The 18,281-nt window shown below is 35.7% G+C and overlaps 1 protein-coding gene across 1 annotated transcript; it reads left to right on the forward strand.

Annotated features, from left to right (window-relative positions):
- The first annotated feature begins 647 nt into the window (after positions 1–647).
- GCA (grancalcin) lies at positions 648–18,044 on the forward strand. Its single transcript, XM_024579891.4, has 8 exons — positions 648–785; positions 4,701–4,874; positions 9,287–9,356; positions 12,993–13,036; positions 13,327–13,474; positions 16,017–16,130; positions 16,410–16,468; positions 17,340–18,044. Exons 1-8 carry the CDS (start codon positions 759–761, stop codon positions 17,364–17,366), a joined length of 663 nt encoding a protein of 220 aa, XP_024435659.2. The 5' UTR covers positions 648–758; the 3' UTR covers positions 17,367–18,044.
- The last annotated feature ends 237 nt before the right edge of the window (positions 18,045–18,281 follow it).

The following is an 18,281-nucleotide window of genomic DNA, read 5'->3' on the forward strand; positions in this document are numbered from 1 at the left end:
CACATATATATATACACATATATATATATTTAGCATAGAGTGCATGTCTCATGCAATACTTAAGACATATCATAAAATTTCATTATTAACTTGAAAATGAAATTTAACTAGACAGCCTGTGTTTTTTTTCTCCCCCTAAATCTGGCAACTCTAGTTACTGTTTATCTACCAAAAAATTACAGAAAACTTTTTGGTAAAGTCTGATGTCAAGTTGGTTTAGCTCAGAAGCACTCCCTTTGGGGCAGAGGTAAAGGTTTCAAAATTTGGACTGCGACAACAACGCTATTCAGAAATAAATGTAACTCTGCAAGTTTTGAAATTCACAGATGTGTATTTGGAAATCTAGCTAAAAAAGTGAGGGAGTAGGTTAAGTCATGACCGATATGGAGCCCCTAAAGGGAAAAGAAACTTAGGTCTGGAGAACTTTTCCAAAGAGGGTGGAAGTTACCGCCGCAGTCCTCTTCGCGGTTTAGTGAAATGAGAGCTCGAGACCTAAGCGAGCCAACAGGTGAGAGAGCAGGAGAAAACTGGGTGCTTGAAGCCCAGACGAGATGGGTGGGACTGGATTGCAGAAAGGGGTGGGCTCAGACACTCAGCCAATCGGAACCTAGCAGGGCGGGGCTGGACTCTGCAGTGGGTGTCTCAGGGACTCCAACTGCTCCGCAGGCGCGTCTTCAATTCTGCCTCCCCTGCACCTGTAGGTGCAAGTACCCTTTCTACCCAGCCGGGCGCACACGGTGACAGTTGCTCCGCTCGTCATGGCCTACCCGGGATACGGAGGAGGGGTGAGTCCCGGCTGCTTCACCGCGGCAACCGCTCCCGCGGGGCGTGGCACCCCTGCTGGCGGTGCCCACATCCAGGATCCGCCCCTAGGCGCTGCATCACCGTCTCCAGTGCCGGGCGGCACGGTAGAGCGCGCGGTGCTAGAAACCGGCCCGGCCTAGTGTCCCTGTCCCTGGGCCGCGTCTGGTGTAGCCAAGAATGTCCTTTGGTTTTAGAAATTTTACTGGAATGGCGGGGGAGAAGCACCCTTTTCTTGTTCCAGTCATCTTTTGTTACGCATCCTCCCGTCCCCTGCCATACGACTCTCAGTCTTGCTAGACATCCTCTTTCTGAATTTTTTGAGCACTTCTTGTTTTCTGTACTTTAAATTGCTTCTGAATACATTAAGATATGCTAAATGCCTCCTAATCTTTACCGTTCTGCCCAGTGTAATCTGGTCTTGTACACTTTTTGTGGTTGGGGAAGTTTACTCTTTGTTACATAACTATTTTGCATCACCTTTGAGTTGGAAGTTACAATTGCAGTATCCTGGCGTCTAGCTTTTTCTTTTCAGAAAGGAGCCCAACCTTCAGTGTTTACGTCAGTGATGTCCAAAGTGGACGAGTACACTTTGTCTTAACAAATGGACATGAGGGATGATCCAATGGGGTGTGAGTAGAAACAATAACATACAGTGTATTTCCAGTTTTAATTCTACGTTTTTTCCCTAGAAAGAGAACTTGAGCTTTACTGGTGTTATGTATAGGACTTAACACTTGCTAATTTCACCAGGCCTCTTCTACTTTACTATGTTTACCTTTCATCAGTCCTTAAACTTAGTAAGAAAGTTTCAGATGCCTAAGGAAGGTAGAGCCTTCTTTAAAAATTAGTCATGGTAGCAAAAACCTGTGGGACTTTAAAACATTTTCACACTGACATAAATTACAGGGACTGTCCTGAGGGATGAAGTGGAGTTCTCTACAGTGGCCTCTCAACTTGTTTCCTTTCAGCTTGTTGTGGTTTATTACAGTTTATATGCACAGTGTTCTCTGGGGTTACAGGTTATATAATCCAATATAACTAGAGTAACCCTCCTAAAATGGCCCACTAGATGGAAAATTTCTGAGAAGAAACTAGGAATTAAAGATTATATTAAAAATTCAAAAATGTGCGAAACAACATGAAAACGACACTGCTAACACTTTTAAGCCCAGGCTTTTCTTCAGTCACATCACCAGGCAACTATGACTGTATAGGAATCAGTTTGGACTCCTTTGACACTATCAAGAAGACAACTTACTGTAATAGGAATTTTTACAACTATTTTAATGGATTAGCCTTGTATAATGGCTAAGAGCTCCGGTTCTCCACAGGGACCCTTCTGCATCAGTCTTGGGCTACTTCATAATCGCTTTCTTCTAAGAGAGAAACAGAATCTTCCTCTTAATGTCCCAAGTCTGGAAAGGACATGGTGCATTTTCTGCTGTGTTCTATCAGATAAAGCTGAAGCAGGTCCAACTCAGATTCAAGGGAGTGGAGAAAGTCTGCCTTTGCATGGGAGAGATGGCAAAGAATTTGCGGTTATCTTTATTTGGACCACTAGTACCAGCTCTCCCATTTTTGGATTTTTGGGGAGTTAGTGCTGCTTGTCAGGAAGGGAAGATAGAAGGTCATTCATAAGGCCAGACGCTTCGTAAAATACTGCTTGCCTGACTGGTTTAGGAAAAAGCTAGTGTTGAACCTTCAAGAACAAATAGAGATGCTATAGTAGAGGGTCCATAATCATCTTTTGGCATCACCTCACCACTAGCTTTTCACTAATATTCATATATTTAGTTTGGCCTCTTTTCTAATAGATTTTTCTTTTTACAGTTTTTCTTCCTTATGTGAAGCTTAAGTTGGTGAGAGTCTTTAATAAACCCTACATTCTTGGATATGCCCTAAGAATTGGTTGCATCCCATGTCCTCGGAGGCCTTGGAACTGATGCCTAGGTGATGGTTATTGCCACCTGCCCTCCGAGAAAAAGCTTCGCGAGTTTTGCTGATCCTTTTATCTCAGGGTTTAGGCTTGTCCTCAGATTTTGGCCAGGAAGTTGTCTTCTATCAGGTGATTTAAAAATAAAATTTTTGCAGCATTTTGATTATTTTCATTATTAAGTTTGATCAAGTTTTCCTAGTCTGCAATTATGATAAATAGGACTTTTTTCCTCTTGAGTCAGTATTTGTAATGTATATCATTTTAGAATGCTAGTTTCATCTACATTTTCAAATATATTGGTAAAAAGGTATTCCTAGCATTTGTTAATATATATATTTTAATTTATATAGTCTATATGTGGTTATATACTCTCCTTTTTTTAATTCCTCATCTTGGTCTGTCCTTTGATGATCTGTCTTTTCAAAGAAGCAACTTTTAAACAATCATGTCTTTTACTTATTTTATTTTATTTTTTTGTTTTTAACCTGTAATATTGTTTTGATGTTTACTGTTTCCTTTGTTGTACTTCATTGCTTCAGAATCTAGGTTTTGATCACCTTCTTGAGGACGTTTCCTGGAGCTATAGTACTTCCTCCATACTTTGGCTTTTAGCAAATCCCACCTGCTAGGGCTTTTCAAAGTCCTACAAAAGGCCTCTGTACTAAAAAAGGTCTTTTTTCCCCCTTGTGCTTAAATTCTTTTCTCCTTTTGCCTTCTGGCAATCCCTGCTGGATACTTAATGAATGCAGGTGAAATACAAATTAGCAGTTGCAAAATAGGGCAATGTAAAGTACAGCATAGGGAATATAGTCAGTATTATTGTAATTACTCTGTATGGTGTCAGGGGGTAGTAAACTTAACAGGGAAATTACCTCATAAGTTACATAAATATCTAACCAGTATTGTCATAGACCTGCAACTAATATAATAGTAAATGTCAACTGTAACTGAAAATTTTTTGAAACTGTATAAAAAAAGAATAAGTGAAAAATATTTTTGTTCAAAATGGAGTAAAGAACAGTTTTGGTATTTCTTTCACCTTCATACTCATAAAGATACTGAGTAAAATATCTTCTTAGATTATTAAATATGTATACCAAGTTCCAAAGTGAAAAGAGGGAAACCAGAGCTGTAGAGGAAACGAACAGTAGGTAGCCTCCCGGGTCAGACCCTGGTTTTGAATCACGCTCTACTTCTAACTAGTTATTTGACCATAACCAATGCTGGTAACTTCTTGAAGTTTCAGGTCTTCAACTGCAGAAAAGACGTAGTACTTTAGTACCTCGTAGAGCTGTTGGCAAGTCAAATCACGTAACAGAGGGAAAGTACCTGGAGTACCGGGGGTATAAAAAGCTCCCCGTAAATATTAGCTGCATGTTATTATTGTTGGTATTGTTGTTATTCTTCTTAGTTTTGAAAAGGAACATGGTTGGAATTGTCACTTTACCGATCTGTTCATTGGTGTCTTGCTTTAAAAAAATTTTTTTTTCTGATGGAGAGGGTGTTTTTGTCCCTATGCCGTTTCCCTTGACTTATTCACAATTTCGTTGTACCATGTAGTCTTCTAAGTATGTGTCTTGAGTTACACTACTTGTTAGCTTTCCTGTAGGTGAAATCTTCTTACATTTTTTACTTTTTGTTTATTTCACGGATGATCATAGTAAACACTTTTTAAAACTGTGCCTCAGTTTCACCTTTTAGATTAAGTTCTTTGTGGCTAGAGACTTCTTTTCATCTTTCACAGTTCTTTTAATGCTGGATAACATGTTAATGAAAGGAATTAGGTCTTAAGGCAGGCCAGCTAGCATCTAGCTAACAGCTTTTGTGATAGTAAATGTGGAAGCTTTCAGTAAGTCTTTCTGCATTTCAGTGGACTGCACATAAATATTTTTTTAAACCAATTTTAGTGGATAATAGGTGACATTTGTAATAGTAACTTTCTCCTTTTTCACTCTTCTAGTTTGGAAATTTTAGTGGGCAGATGCCTGGAATGCAGATGCTGATGGGACAGCCAGTGCCAGGAACAGGGCCACATGTGCCCCCTGGTGGATACTTGGGATACCCACCTTATTTGAACAGTTATGCCGCAGCGGAAGACCCCATGTGGAGGTACTTTACTGATGTCGCTGGACAGGTGAGATACTAAATGCACAAATACCAGTTTTTGAAATGATTGCTATTTAAAAGAAATGCTCACTTTTTACTTGGTGTATTATTTTAAGTGTATATCAAATTTGTATTTTAAACTTATCTAGACTAATTTTTTTCCTGAGGTAGTTGTTTTATTTTAAAAAGTCTGTTAGCATGAAGCCCAAACATAGCTCATTTAACTAAAAGTGGAAACAGGGTGGTATGGAGACTGAGCCAGAGAGGACTTGGAAAAAGAGGTCTGCACGTGCACATGGGTGGCGTCATTAAGTTGCCGAACAGTCGTGTTCTGCCTAGCCCCAGACTTGTATAAAACAGTAGACCCTTAAGTGTTTGATCCCCTTTAATAGCATTTTTTAATTGCAGCTAAGTGTAATCCTGTTACATTATGCCATTCTTACATGCAAAGAAATTTTTAAATAGTGTAATACTGAGAATAAATGTTACCTATAACAGACTATCATATAAATCCATTTTATAAAATTACATCTTAAAACCTAGGAACTGGACATACATATGTAGATACTTTTATTTGACTTCTGAACCATTTCAGTTGTAACAGTTGTCAATAGTAATTTACTATGTTTGTACTATTTGATATTTTCCTTAATTTTTCCAGTCTTGTGTTTTTGAATAGTTCAACTCCACGGGGACACGACTCTTGGCGTATTCTCCCTTACCAAGTTGGCACCAGGAATACATTGTGTACCTACATTCAATGATAAATGTGTTGAATGGCATGTAAATTAGCTCATTTTTAATTTTTAGTCCAAATATTTAGTCAGTTCTTTTATATGTTGAATTTTGCCTAGATTTAGGATCAGGTGTCATATCTGATTTACACTCTTATGGTCCTAGAACCTAATTGCTGAATTCACCTCTACAGCTGTATTCTTTTTTGATAGGCCTCATAATTGATGGTGCTCTATGAAAAATGTCCAGTTAAAAGTTTTTGCAGTGTTCCTTTTTATAGGGTGATGTTTTCTGAACAGTGATAATCCACTCATCAGTTGATCCGAGGAAATTCTGGACACACGTGCATTCTTACTCGTGTGCACACACACACATCATGCATCTCAATAACACCAGCAACAACCTGAGCGTGTACACTGCTTCCACTTTCCACGCTGCAGCTCTGAGGTGGGCGGAACGGACGCGCCCTTTTATTATCGATAAATAAGTGGAGATTAAGATTGAGTAACTGAACAAATATGACTTGAGTTTGAATCTCATTTTAAAATCTTGCTGCCTATCAGTGGCCATTAACCTAACCAATGGCAATTAGTTTTTTAAAATTATCTACCTAAAGCTCTTATTATTTAATTAGAAAATGCAATTTTCCCCTACCAGTGCCACCAAATTTTGTAGAGGGATTACACAGTCGATCACGACCCCCCAGTTCTAAGTGCAGGTGACGAGATCCAAAGTGATTTCTTTCTTCATGCAGTTTAGTAAGACGTTGCTCATTAGCCAGTTAATTAAGGTAATATGTTTTCATAAAATGGGTGAAATTGGAACATGGAGCAGTGTACTTAGAGAATGCTTCCTGATGGTTAAAGCTTTTACTAAAGCTGTTCAAGTTGTTTTTCTGACTGAACATTCTGTAAAAAGCACATGTGAAATTGAGTTTTATTCATTCTATTAGATTTTAGATTTTTTAATTTAATCCACATTTGCACAAGAAATTCTGATATTTTAACCTTTTGAAATAGTAAATGAACTTGGCCACAAACTATCAGAAAGGATTATAGTTTAACTAAGAAGCAATGCTAATTATCTTTATTCTACCCAAACAACTAACCTGCTTTGTACTAGATACTGTGCTAGGACTTGGCAAAGCAAAAGGGAATGAAACTCAGATACTGACTTAGAAGGTCTGTGTCCAGTGAGAGATGGACATGTAGGAAATGAGGGATGGAGGGAAAGAAGGCTAGAGGTGATAGGGGAAGGATTATAGCAATACCAAGAACATCCTCTGACGCTTATACTTGTTTTCTTTGCATATAGCAGGACTGGCCAAAATAAGTACAATATGAGCCACAAATGTAAGCCACATATGTAGTTTTAAAGCCTTGAGTAGTACATTTTAAAAAGTGGAAAGAAATATGTGAAATTAATTTTAATAATATATTTTATTTAACCCAATATATCAAAAATATTAACATATCAGTATTATCAATGTAAAATTTCTGAATACGATATGTTTCTTTTCTTTGGCACTAAATCTTGGAAACCTGGTGTGTCTTTTATACTTACAAAACACCTTAGTTCAGACTAGCCCTGTCTGGGGATCCAGTGGAGCATATGGCTAGCGGCTGCTGTTTGAGAGAGCTCAGGTCTACAACACTCTCCCCTGAGACAGCTGCAGAGCTTATTCCTTTACTTTGTTCAGATCTTTCTCAGAATTCGCTTTATCATGTGGGCTTTCCTCAACCATCTGTATGAAATAGCATTGCCTTCTGCTCAGGGCCAATGCACACGTTCCTCACTACTTTTCCTCTGCTGTATGTTCCCCTTAGTATCATCAGAAGTAATTTCTGCTTTATCGTCTCTCTGCTACTAATATGTAAACTCTATGAAGGTGAGGATTTTGTTTTAGATAGTATTTGATACTTAGTCCTTTTAACGGTGCTTGTATATAGCAGGTTGTTCAGTAAATATTTGTTAAATGAACTTTTTATTCTTTCTCAATGGAAGTTATTCAATTATTTCTCTACATTTTCTTAACATTTGATTTAATGATTCGTCTATAAAGTTAGTTTCATCATGTATGCATTTGTTCTAAAGTTGCTCATTTTTAATTGGCTGTCTTTTTGAACATTAGATTTTTCCATGTATTTTAGACTTTTGGTTCATAAACTCATTTCATACGCAGTTTTTGTGGAATCTCTCCTTTTGGTCCCCCTTCCATGTCATCCCTTTCCTTCCCCGTGTTACCGTTCGTATGTAGTGATTTTGGGATTGTCCCCATCTAGATTGTGTCCACACCATTTTTTAAAATACTATTTTCTAACTACAGAATTTAAACTTTGTAGCAAAATCACAAAAACATGCATGACAGAGAAAGGAGCACTTAGATACTCTGCGTAGTGAATACCACATGAAGGGTTCATTGAGAACAATGATTCCCAGTATTTTTTAATTCCTTTAGACCCATTCTAACTTTTCTTATGAGGAACTCCATGCTAAAGATCAGAATATGAGTATTTATAATACTTACTAGCAGTAGTTTGTAAAAGTTTTTTTTGTTGTTGTTTCTTGGGTCTCTTACAAAATACATGTTTTAAATTTGTCTCCTTGATCCTTTCTTGGAGCTTTTCTTTTTTTCCCCTCTTTTTTAGGATTTATTTATTTATTTATTATGTTCAAGTACAGTTCTCTGCCTTTTCCCCCCACCCCTCCCCACCGCCCTGACCCTCCCCACCTCCCTCCCCCATTTCCATCCCCCCCTTGTTGTGGTCCATATGTCCTTTATAATTGTTCCTGTAAACCCTTCACTCACCCTTTTCCCGCATTATCCCCTCCTGTCCTTTGCGACGGCATGGATGGAACTGAGAGCATTATGCTAAGTGAAATAAGCCAGGCGGTGAAAGACAAATACCATATAATCTCACTATTAAAAGGAACCTAATCAATAAAACAAACAAGCTATTGTTTTGCATTTGTGAGAATGTACTGAGTATTTGATGCTTCCAAGTAAATTACTCTCCTCTGTTTGTAGGTAACAAGATGAGGTACTGAAACATGAGACTATTCCACCTGTTTCACCTCCATTGATTTCTTATTTGCATTAAAAACTTATTTCCCATATGTTCAAGCCAAAAATGAGCAATAATTAGAAGTATACTAACAAAATTGAAGGAACTCAGATTTTGCTGGGTGTATTGGTGGTGGAGGGCAAAGCTGTTTTCTCCTTCAGTATCCTTTAGAAATAACTTCCCACCAAAACCGGCATGAAAGGGAAGTTCTCAAGACTTTTCTGAAGATATTTTTGGCATTTTTTCCAACTGTTTTAAGTAGAGGTGTGGTGTTTGTCACAAGATACATGCTTTCAACTACTACAGTACAGAACCATTCAGCTGTTTGCTAGATGTGGAGAAAATAAATTATATTTGAAATGCTTGATAAATTAATATAAATTGATTATAAAACATTTCTTTTAAAATTTTTTTAGTATAAAATTTTTATATTTAGAATTAGCCAGCTGGACTCTGTAAAAACATATTTCATGATATTCTGTAATATGCCTTTGCTGTCAATATTTGTCAGTTATTCTGTAGTTGATAGAATAATATTTTGAAGATAACATATTTATTGATTGCCTAGAATAGACAACTAGCATTTTAGTATGCTTTTCTACAACTGTACATTAAGTCAAGTTATAATTACTTTTGACAGGATGGTGAAGTGGATGCAGAAGAACTTCAGAAATGTTTGACACAGTCTGGAATTAGTGGAACTTATTCTCGTGAGATCTTTTTTCCCTCTGTTGAAATTGAAATGGGAAATTTGTTTTCTAACGTTTTTTGTCCCCATACTTAAAATAACTTTATCACAGAGATACATGCACACAGGTTAAAGAGTCAGATGATTCTGCAAAGTGTGCTATGAAAATAACTGTTAGTCGTGCATGTCTACCTTCCCAATGTTAACCACTCATAGAGGAACCTCTTTCAATTTTCAGCTCACTGTTTTGAAGTTTGCCTCCAGATGTCAAAATAGCAAGCTTTTTAATCACACTTGATTTTCAGTTTTGATGATTGTCAGATGATGTCCTGCTATGGAGCAGGAGGATTTAACTCTCAACCTTAAACTCACCTTTGTCCCTGAACTCCACACTGGAACCCTTGCCATCCTCCCACCCTTTCAGTATAGCTGTACGGTAGTTTACATTAGATCAAATCATCAGTATTTGCCTTATTGTCACTATCGAAATGCTCTTCTTGAGTCTCGTGATAGATATGATTACTTTTCCATTTTATATAACTTTACTTCCTGCTATTAATCATCATCCCGGAGCTTTGTGCTGTGCTTTACTTTCTGTGCAGAGCTGCCATTCTGGCATTCCATCACCATTATTCAGGAGCTGTCTTTCCTCTCTCTGGATCTCCCCTTTATTTTATCTCTGGTCATCTTTTTTAATTCTATAAACTATAACATTAATTACAATAATTAGAGTGCATGGGAGGTAAGTTTTTTGAGACTTCATCTGAAAATGCTTTCATGCTATCCTCAGAATTAAGTGATTGGCCAGGTATAGGACTCTTAAGTTATAAATCATTTTCACTTAAAATCTTAAAGGTATTGCTCCATTGTTTCAGCTTCCATTGTCACTCTGTATGTCATTTGTCTTTCCTCTCTTGAGGCCTATGAAATCTTTGTTCCTAGTCTGGTAGTCCACAGTGATGTGCCTGGTTGTGTTGTGTGGGGAACCCCATGAGCACCCCTGTTCTGGGAACTCATTGCTGTAGCTCTGGGGAATTTTCTTCAGTGATGTTTTCTCCATTTTCTCTCTCTGATATGCCTGCTATTTGGAATGGATCACTTATCTTTTCTCTTCTATTTCTTGTTTTCCTCCATTTGGGGGGACATTTCTTTATCTGTTTTCTAAACCTTCTATTGAGTTTTATCTGCTATCATGTTCTTAAAATCCAAGAGCTTCTTTTTCTTTTTCATGAATGTGTTGTCTTTCCTTTTCCTTATCTCTGAGACTATTAAAGTTTCTGTCTTTCTACATAACCTTTGTTTCCAACGATTTTTTTTTCCAGTTTGTGTGTTAGATTGTCTTTCGTATTAGATGTCTTTTCCAGGTGTCAGTGATCCTTGGATGGTCATAGTCAACTAAAATGCTAGTTAGCAGTCTGAGATCATGCTTAGGTGTTGATTGTTGACTTCCATGTCTGATGGTTAGGCTGGGCAGTTTACTGAGCAACACTGGGTGTTAGTTTTTTAGGGATTTCCTTTTGGGCTGGTTGTCCAGCTAATCTGTCTGGAAAGGAAGAGGGAGTACGCAGCAGGGCTCCCAGTCTTTTGTACATTGTCATTAAATTGCTTTGTTTTGTACACTGTCATTAAATTGCCTTGTAATAATGTCAGGTAGCCCTGTTCTGGAATCCTGCAGTCCACAGAGGTCTCCAGGGAATAAAGCCCCAGACTTCTGCTGGGGTGGGAGCAGACATAGTAGCCACCACTTAGCTGAGGCCAGGGGGCGATTTGGAGCTCTAAATTCTCCTTAAGTAGGCATTCAACCATGCCTTCTGTTTTTATCTTACCGTCACACCCATTTACAGAAGTTCTGCCATTTCTTAAACTTTGGGGGCCTTTTCCAGGATAACAAGGCTGCTTCTCAGCTTTTCTTATCGCAAGTTCAGGGAGACACTTGCTTAGATCTACGTTAGTTAACTCATGTCCATCTGCTCTTCCAACTTGCAAAATTTTGTTGCTTTGTTTCTTCTCTTACTCTCTGTTTCTCTAAAGGTTTATGACTTAAAAAAATTTTACTTTCTATTCTAATGGGGTGTAGGGTGAGAGAGCGAAACTGTCAGCTTTCCTGAAAATTCTCACTTTTTATTCTTTGTCAAAATATTTAATCATATATATTTGATCTTATTTTGAGATTAAAGATATGCATATTTTATGACTCCATTTTTACTGTTTATTCTCACCTATTGAGAATCTCCCACCTAATGAATGTGTGACGTGTTAACTTTAAACCAAGCAGGTATCTTCTGCTCACCGAATAATGGAGGTAGCACTCCAGAGATGTCTCATGTGACCTTTGTGCCCCCTCCCTGCTCCTGCGGTTTTTATAAGGAGTGCAGGGCTCTGCTGCTGACTCCTCCACGTAATTAGCTCTGTGAACTTGGGAAAGTTTATCTTTCTGGGCTTCTGTTTCTATAATTATAAAATTAGGGTTATAATGCATGTGGCATGTTTATGTGAAATCACAAAACACCACCTGGTTCAGAGTAAATGCTCCTTCAGTGTCTGTTAAAATTGTCTAGAATCAACTATTCTAACATTGACACTATATTAAACAATTTAAAGAAAATTAGCTATTTTACTTGTGGAATGTTTTCTATTTTTTTCCTTAATGGGTCTAAAATTTAGCTGAAATAATTTGGTTCTTTATAGAATTTCAAAAATATCAAATAGCATAAAATAAAATAGCATAAAATAAACCAACTAACTTTAAGCATTTTTACTTATTTATCTTAGTGAGCTACTAGCTGCTATAACTTCATAAGCTTAACTATACTGATATGTCTCCTTTATGAGCACTATAATTTTTCTTGAGATAAATCACATACTAGTTGAATATAACTATAATAAGGTTTTGAGAAATTAAATTCTACTTAGTGAGTCCTCAGTTATAGTTCTATGATTACAAAAAAGTTAATATTTATAATAACCCGTGACTTTAAGGTAGTTTTATTTATTTCTTCTTCCTTTCTTTACCCACTCCCTCATGGGGGGGAACAGATGCCTCAGTTCAGAAACTTACCTTCTCTTACTTGGTCAGCCTCAGTAAAACTCCCAAATGATGTAGCTACATCCATTTTCACCTCACTTCACGGTCTAGTCATTGTAAACTAATGGAGATTTTAGAATTGTCCCTCTGCTCCTTAGAATCCTTCAGTGACTTCCATTGGCCTCATCTTTAGGGTGGCATTCAGGACGCTCACTATCTGGCCCTCACCTGTCCTTCTGGTGCCACCGCGTGCAGCTCCCTCGCATGTACCGCAAACGTAACCAAATCACTAACTCCTTCAAGTCTTGTGCTCCCAAACTCCTGCTTACACCGCATCTGTATTTGTGTTAGGAAGACTAAAGCCCTCCTTCTCTTCTGTGACAGCAAGTTTCAGTTACTTTATAATTAATTGCTCATTTAATTACCCAAATCCCCTTAATGGATGTGAGTAGTTTGAAGGTAGTAGTAACTTCTGTTATTATTATTATTTTTTTATGGGTGGCTAACATTCAAAGTTTGCTGATTGGAGTGATAAAATTTTTATCAAGTTTTAATTTGCTAATAGAAATTGTCATAATCTTACATAGATAAAATTGGGCAGACTCTAATTCAAATAATAAATGTGTTTTATAGCCTTCAGTTTGGAAACCTGCAGAATTATGATTGCCATGTTGGATGTATCCTTGAATAAAAATAGAAAATACTATTGAATAATTGCTTTCAGCATATTAAGGAAATTGTTGGTTATAGATGACCACAGTAAACTAGAGTTTAAAAATACTTGGTAAGATCCTGTTTGAATTCCGCACTTTTCCAGCTTGACATAGAAATTTATTCAAATGCTGAGTTTGGCTAACTCTGGCAGAGGCAACCGAATGTTTTCTTTTTGGGGGGGTCAATGATTTGGAGTTTTGGGTTAGGTAAGTTCTCTGGTACCAAAATTTATTTTTGTTAATAAAACTCTCAGAGAGATTACACGGGAAAAATGGGATTTAATGAATTCAAAGAACTTTGGACAGCCCTTAATGCCTGGAAACAAAACTTCCTCACTATTGACCAAGACCAGAGCGGCACAGTGGAGCACCATGAACTGAACCAAGCCATCGCTGCTATGGGTAAGAGTGTTAGCGTTTTCAGCATACACCCAGTTATCTTTGTCCTTTGATCGGATGAACTTCCTTATTTCATTCTGCCAAGTAATAAAGGGATGTATTATTTCACCAGCTGTTCCTAGTTTGATTTCAAGGTTGTAGGTAAATTCTGACTAAAGACCTTTCACAAAAAAATCATTTTACCCATTCTTTTTTCAAAAGATGAACTTTCATACATTCTGGATCATAGAATAACTTATGAATTTTCTCTGTTGAGTGTATTTAAATGTATTCCTCTAATGTTTAGTACTTACTTACCAATTATATTGTATTGTTTTGTAACTTGGTAAAGCCTCCACTTTGACAGCGAAGGCGTATCTCAGTTAGAGGTCTCCGTATTCTAACCCAGCTTTTCAGCAATAAAAAACATCTTTTCTTTTTGTTTTTTTTTCTTATGTAGTATAGAACACACAGTAGACATTAAAATACCTCCAAACGGGAAGTATGCTTTTTAGAATATTTTAAAAGACTTTTATTTTTATTAATCTCTGATAAGCTAAGGTTCTCAGTCGTTCTTTAGAAAAGTGATCATATACAATGGTGTTTAACTTGCTTACAGTTAACACAATTTTAAGTAGTTTTCTTAATTATGTTTACCTTTGTGATTTTATTTATACGCATTTCTAAATAATATGGATTTGTAAGAAAATTAACTTTTGAAAGTTAAAATCTGAGCCCAGTGGAAATTATCTCAAATTCCACTTTAAAGAAGTCAAAACTAGTGATTTGTTTTGTCTTATAAAGGTCATTTCAGGGACAATCCTGGCCATATAAACATAATTGTTCTATTATAGAGCCTTAATAACTATTGGATTAAACTTGTTCATTAATTCATAATGTTTAAAAATTAACCTTTTGCAAAAAAGAATACCACTAAAGAGTTCACATAGGCAGTTGAATATAACAAAGAGGTATTCTGGATTATTCAAATTTAAGATCTTCATATATATTTTAAAATATTTCATTATTTTGCTAAGAATGCTGTGGGAAATCATAAGAATTTTATCAGTGTCACACCCAGATCATAGCTGTCTAATGGAAAGCTCAAAATGGATTTGTATGTAAATCCATTAGTTTGCATGTTTTACTTGCTGCTTCTTTCAATTTATACCTCTCCTTTTATTTACTTTTAGCAAGCTTTCTGCATTACATTTTTTATTATATCTACACATAGATTTTCTCCAATTGCATTTAGTTTTATTGTTTCTCCCTTTGAGTGGATTAGTGTCTTTTGTCCATATCTACTCACTCAGTAACAATACAGACAATGCTTCTGGGCCTTCGCTCTTCACAGTGAAGTGCACACACATCATTAAACACATAAGACCATCTACAGGGATGCAGGAAGTAGAACATACTGATTTGTCTTTCTAATTATTTTTATTTCATTCTTTTTAAATATTAGTTTTAGATCTATTTTAAAGCATAAATAATCAAACAGTGATATGTGTATGGTATTTAAAATTCAGTTAATGCACACATAATAGAGTGAATGATCCAAAACTTTTTACTGATAGGAGTACACAGTCAAAAACTTCGGGAGACCACAAGCCTAGATAACAAAGAACCAAGGAAGGGTTATGGGGCAAAAAGGAATACCATTTTTCTATTTCTTCTCCTTCCGAATAACCATGTTGATCCTCGAATTTTGTTTATAAAAGACACTTTTAAGTAAAATATTCAATGGGAAATACAGGATTTGAATGATAGCACAGATCACTAATAATCTTTGCTTTGTTAGTCTTTAAAGAACTATGTAATTTTTAGCATTGATGGGTGAAGGAGGGCAAAAAGTACAGATTTCCCATTGTAAAATTAGTAGTCATGGGGATGTAATACACACCATGGTGATTATAGTTAATAATTAACAATACTGTATTGCATATTTGAAATTGCTGAGAAAGTAGATCTTAAAAGTTCTTATAACAAGAAAAAACAAAACTTATAAGATAGATTATATAGGAAGCCAAAGGGCGAAAGTTATATTTCACATTCGTACTATGTGTAGCGACACATGTTAACTAGGCTCCCTTTGGCAAGTATTTTGCAATATACACAAATATCAAATCATTATGTGGTATACCAGAAGTATAATGTTGTATGTCACTATACCTTAATAAAAAATAAAAACAAATTAAAAACATACCTGCAGGATAAAAAAATAAAATTACAGAATTGAAATATTGAAGCATTAAAACCTAGGAAATACCATAGACATTTATTTCTAAACCAAAATATATTTTTAAAAACGATTTTTTTTACCTCTGACTTTATAAGCTAGAATTATGGTGTTTATGTGCCACTATTAGTAATGAATAGTCGCTTTAGTCAATTTTAGTGTGAATATGTTTTGTTTCTAACATTGAGTTTTGTTTTTATTATTTTTTTGGAATGCATTTTGAAAGTTAATATATTTTGCGACTGTTAACAAGAATGCAGTGTTTGTTGTGCTCTTCTTATGGTGTTTAGTTTTAGAAATTTTAATTTATCACTCCCTTTTTATTAGGTTATAGGTTGAGTCCTCAGACATTAACTGCTATTGTTAAACGTTATAGCAAGAATGGCAGGATCTCCTTCGACGATTATGTTGCTTGTTGTGTGAAGCTTCGAGCATTGACAGGTAAATATTTAAAAATGGGTGCAGTATCATATAGCTATTTTTCTTAAGTACAGCAAGTTTACAATATATGTTTTTCCTCCGTTCATTATTAAATCTAATCAGAGTGTTAAGACTTTAAATTTTTTGGAATACAAATAGTGAAAAATTGTTATATATACCTCAGTTTTGGAGGTTTTCTTATCGAGTAAGAATTTATTCACTTTTTTGTACCTGGGGACACCATGTATTTGAAACTGTAGATTTTCAATTATAATAAAAAAGTTATTTGTTTGTTTAAAGATTTCTTTAGGAGAAGAGACCACTTACAACAAGGGGTTGTGAATTTCGTATATGATGATGTGAGTACCCTGTTAAACTTTTGATATTTACACTGTGTTCCGAAAGTGTTCATAGTTACCAAAAACTGATAAGTGAACCCCGGTATGAATACTGGGAGTAATATATTTCATAGCCCATGTTCTTTTTCTATATTTTTTAGTTGAATGTAAATATAAGATTCAGTATTGGTACAAATACCGACTTGACTTAATATTTTAAACATAAAATATATTTTGAAATTTTATGAGAGGTTTTTAAAAAAATGTTTTATTTTACTATTTTTAGTCGGAGGAAGGGAGGGAGAAAGAGATGGAGAGAAATATCTATTGGTTGCCTCTCATACCCATCCTGATGGGGACTAAACCTGTAACCTATGCATGTGTCCTGACCAGGCCTTGAACCAGCCACTTCTCGCGTTGCTGGATGATGCCCAACCAACTGAGCCACACCGGTCAGGGCTATGACAGGTTTTGACAGTTTATCTTCGAAATCATTTTTTAGGGCAAAACTACCATTATTTTTATGAAGAATAGTTTACTTGTAGTGATCTTTCTTAGTTCTAATAGAAATAGGAAATTTTCATTTATGATAGATTATAAAGCTGTTTATTTCTTACTCAAGTGGTTGCTATTAACCTGAATCCAGGTTTTTTTTTTTTTTAAAAGATACTATAGGAAAGTTATGTTTCCTGTGTGTTTCAATATTTTAGGGTTGTTGTGTTGTTTTTATGTGGACGTTATAGGGTCACTGTTACCCTACTAGTATGTACTGGTTGAATTATAAGACTTGGAAAATCAAACTTTCTCAACTTGTGAAAATGCTTTTATGGAATATAGTAAAAAACAAACACCTTTTTATTGTTAACAGCTGATGATTTTGCTTATATACTAGTTTTTGCAGGGTACTATGACAATTTGAATGCCTAGAATTTGAAAGCTGAAGAAATACTGAATGTTTCTGACTGGAAGAAATAAACTGGACTACTTTGCATTGAAGATTTTGGTGGGGCTTTCCCATGTTTCTACCTGTTAAATCTCTTCCCTTCATTATATGTATATATACAGCACTTTAATTTGTTATATATATAAAATATGTGTTTTTATTGTAGCGCACGATTCAAAACAATAAAAGATGCTTTTGTATTTGGGATGTTTCTGCTTTTAGAAAAGTTACCACTTTATGGAAATCTGTATAATGTCATCAAATATTGCTATATGATTAATTGATGTAAATATAGCTTAGCCTTAATTTTTAAGATTATATAAGAAGCCAAATGATAAAAGCCTAGATAAAATTAGTTTACACTTACCTGAAGGTTACAAATTTTCCTTTCAGCCTTAGTTGGGGTTTGAAGGTGAGCTAGATGGGCAATCCTGGACTTTGTGCCGCAGTCATAATGGGGTTCGTTCTTAGTCCCGTTATCAAAGAACAGAAACTCACAGGTCTTCGACTGTGAGGAAGGACATTGTAGTTCCTAAAGTTGTATTTTAAATTGCCTTAGGTGGACAATAAAATAATATGTAGTGAAATAAGCCTATAGGAGGAATGATTTTTCTTTTTTTATTCTTTACATGCTTTTTTCAGTGTGTTTTGTTGGTTTCTATGGAAAAAAGTTCTTAAACAACTTTTCTCTCTGCACTTTAATTTGTTACTGAAGACACAGATTACCTAAAATGGCATCTTTTGCTAAATCTAGATTTTTCTGGAAATGATACATTTTAATGAAATGCCAACATTTAGATTTGTTCTGTTAAACTAAATTGTTTATATATGATGCCAACTGTTCGTAAAGTTAGAAAAAGTCAAGAGATACACCACTTTGCTTAAATATTC

Source organism: Desmodus rotundus, chromosome 2 (assembly GCF_022682495.2).
Source record: "Desmodus rotundus isolate HL8 chromosome 2, HLdesRot8A.1, whole genome shotgun sequence".
Taxonomy (NCBI): Eukaryota; Metazoa; Chordata; class Mammalia; order Chiroptera; family Phyllostomidae; genus Desmodus; species Desmodus rotundus.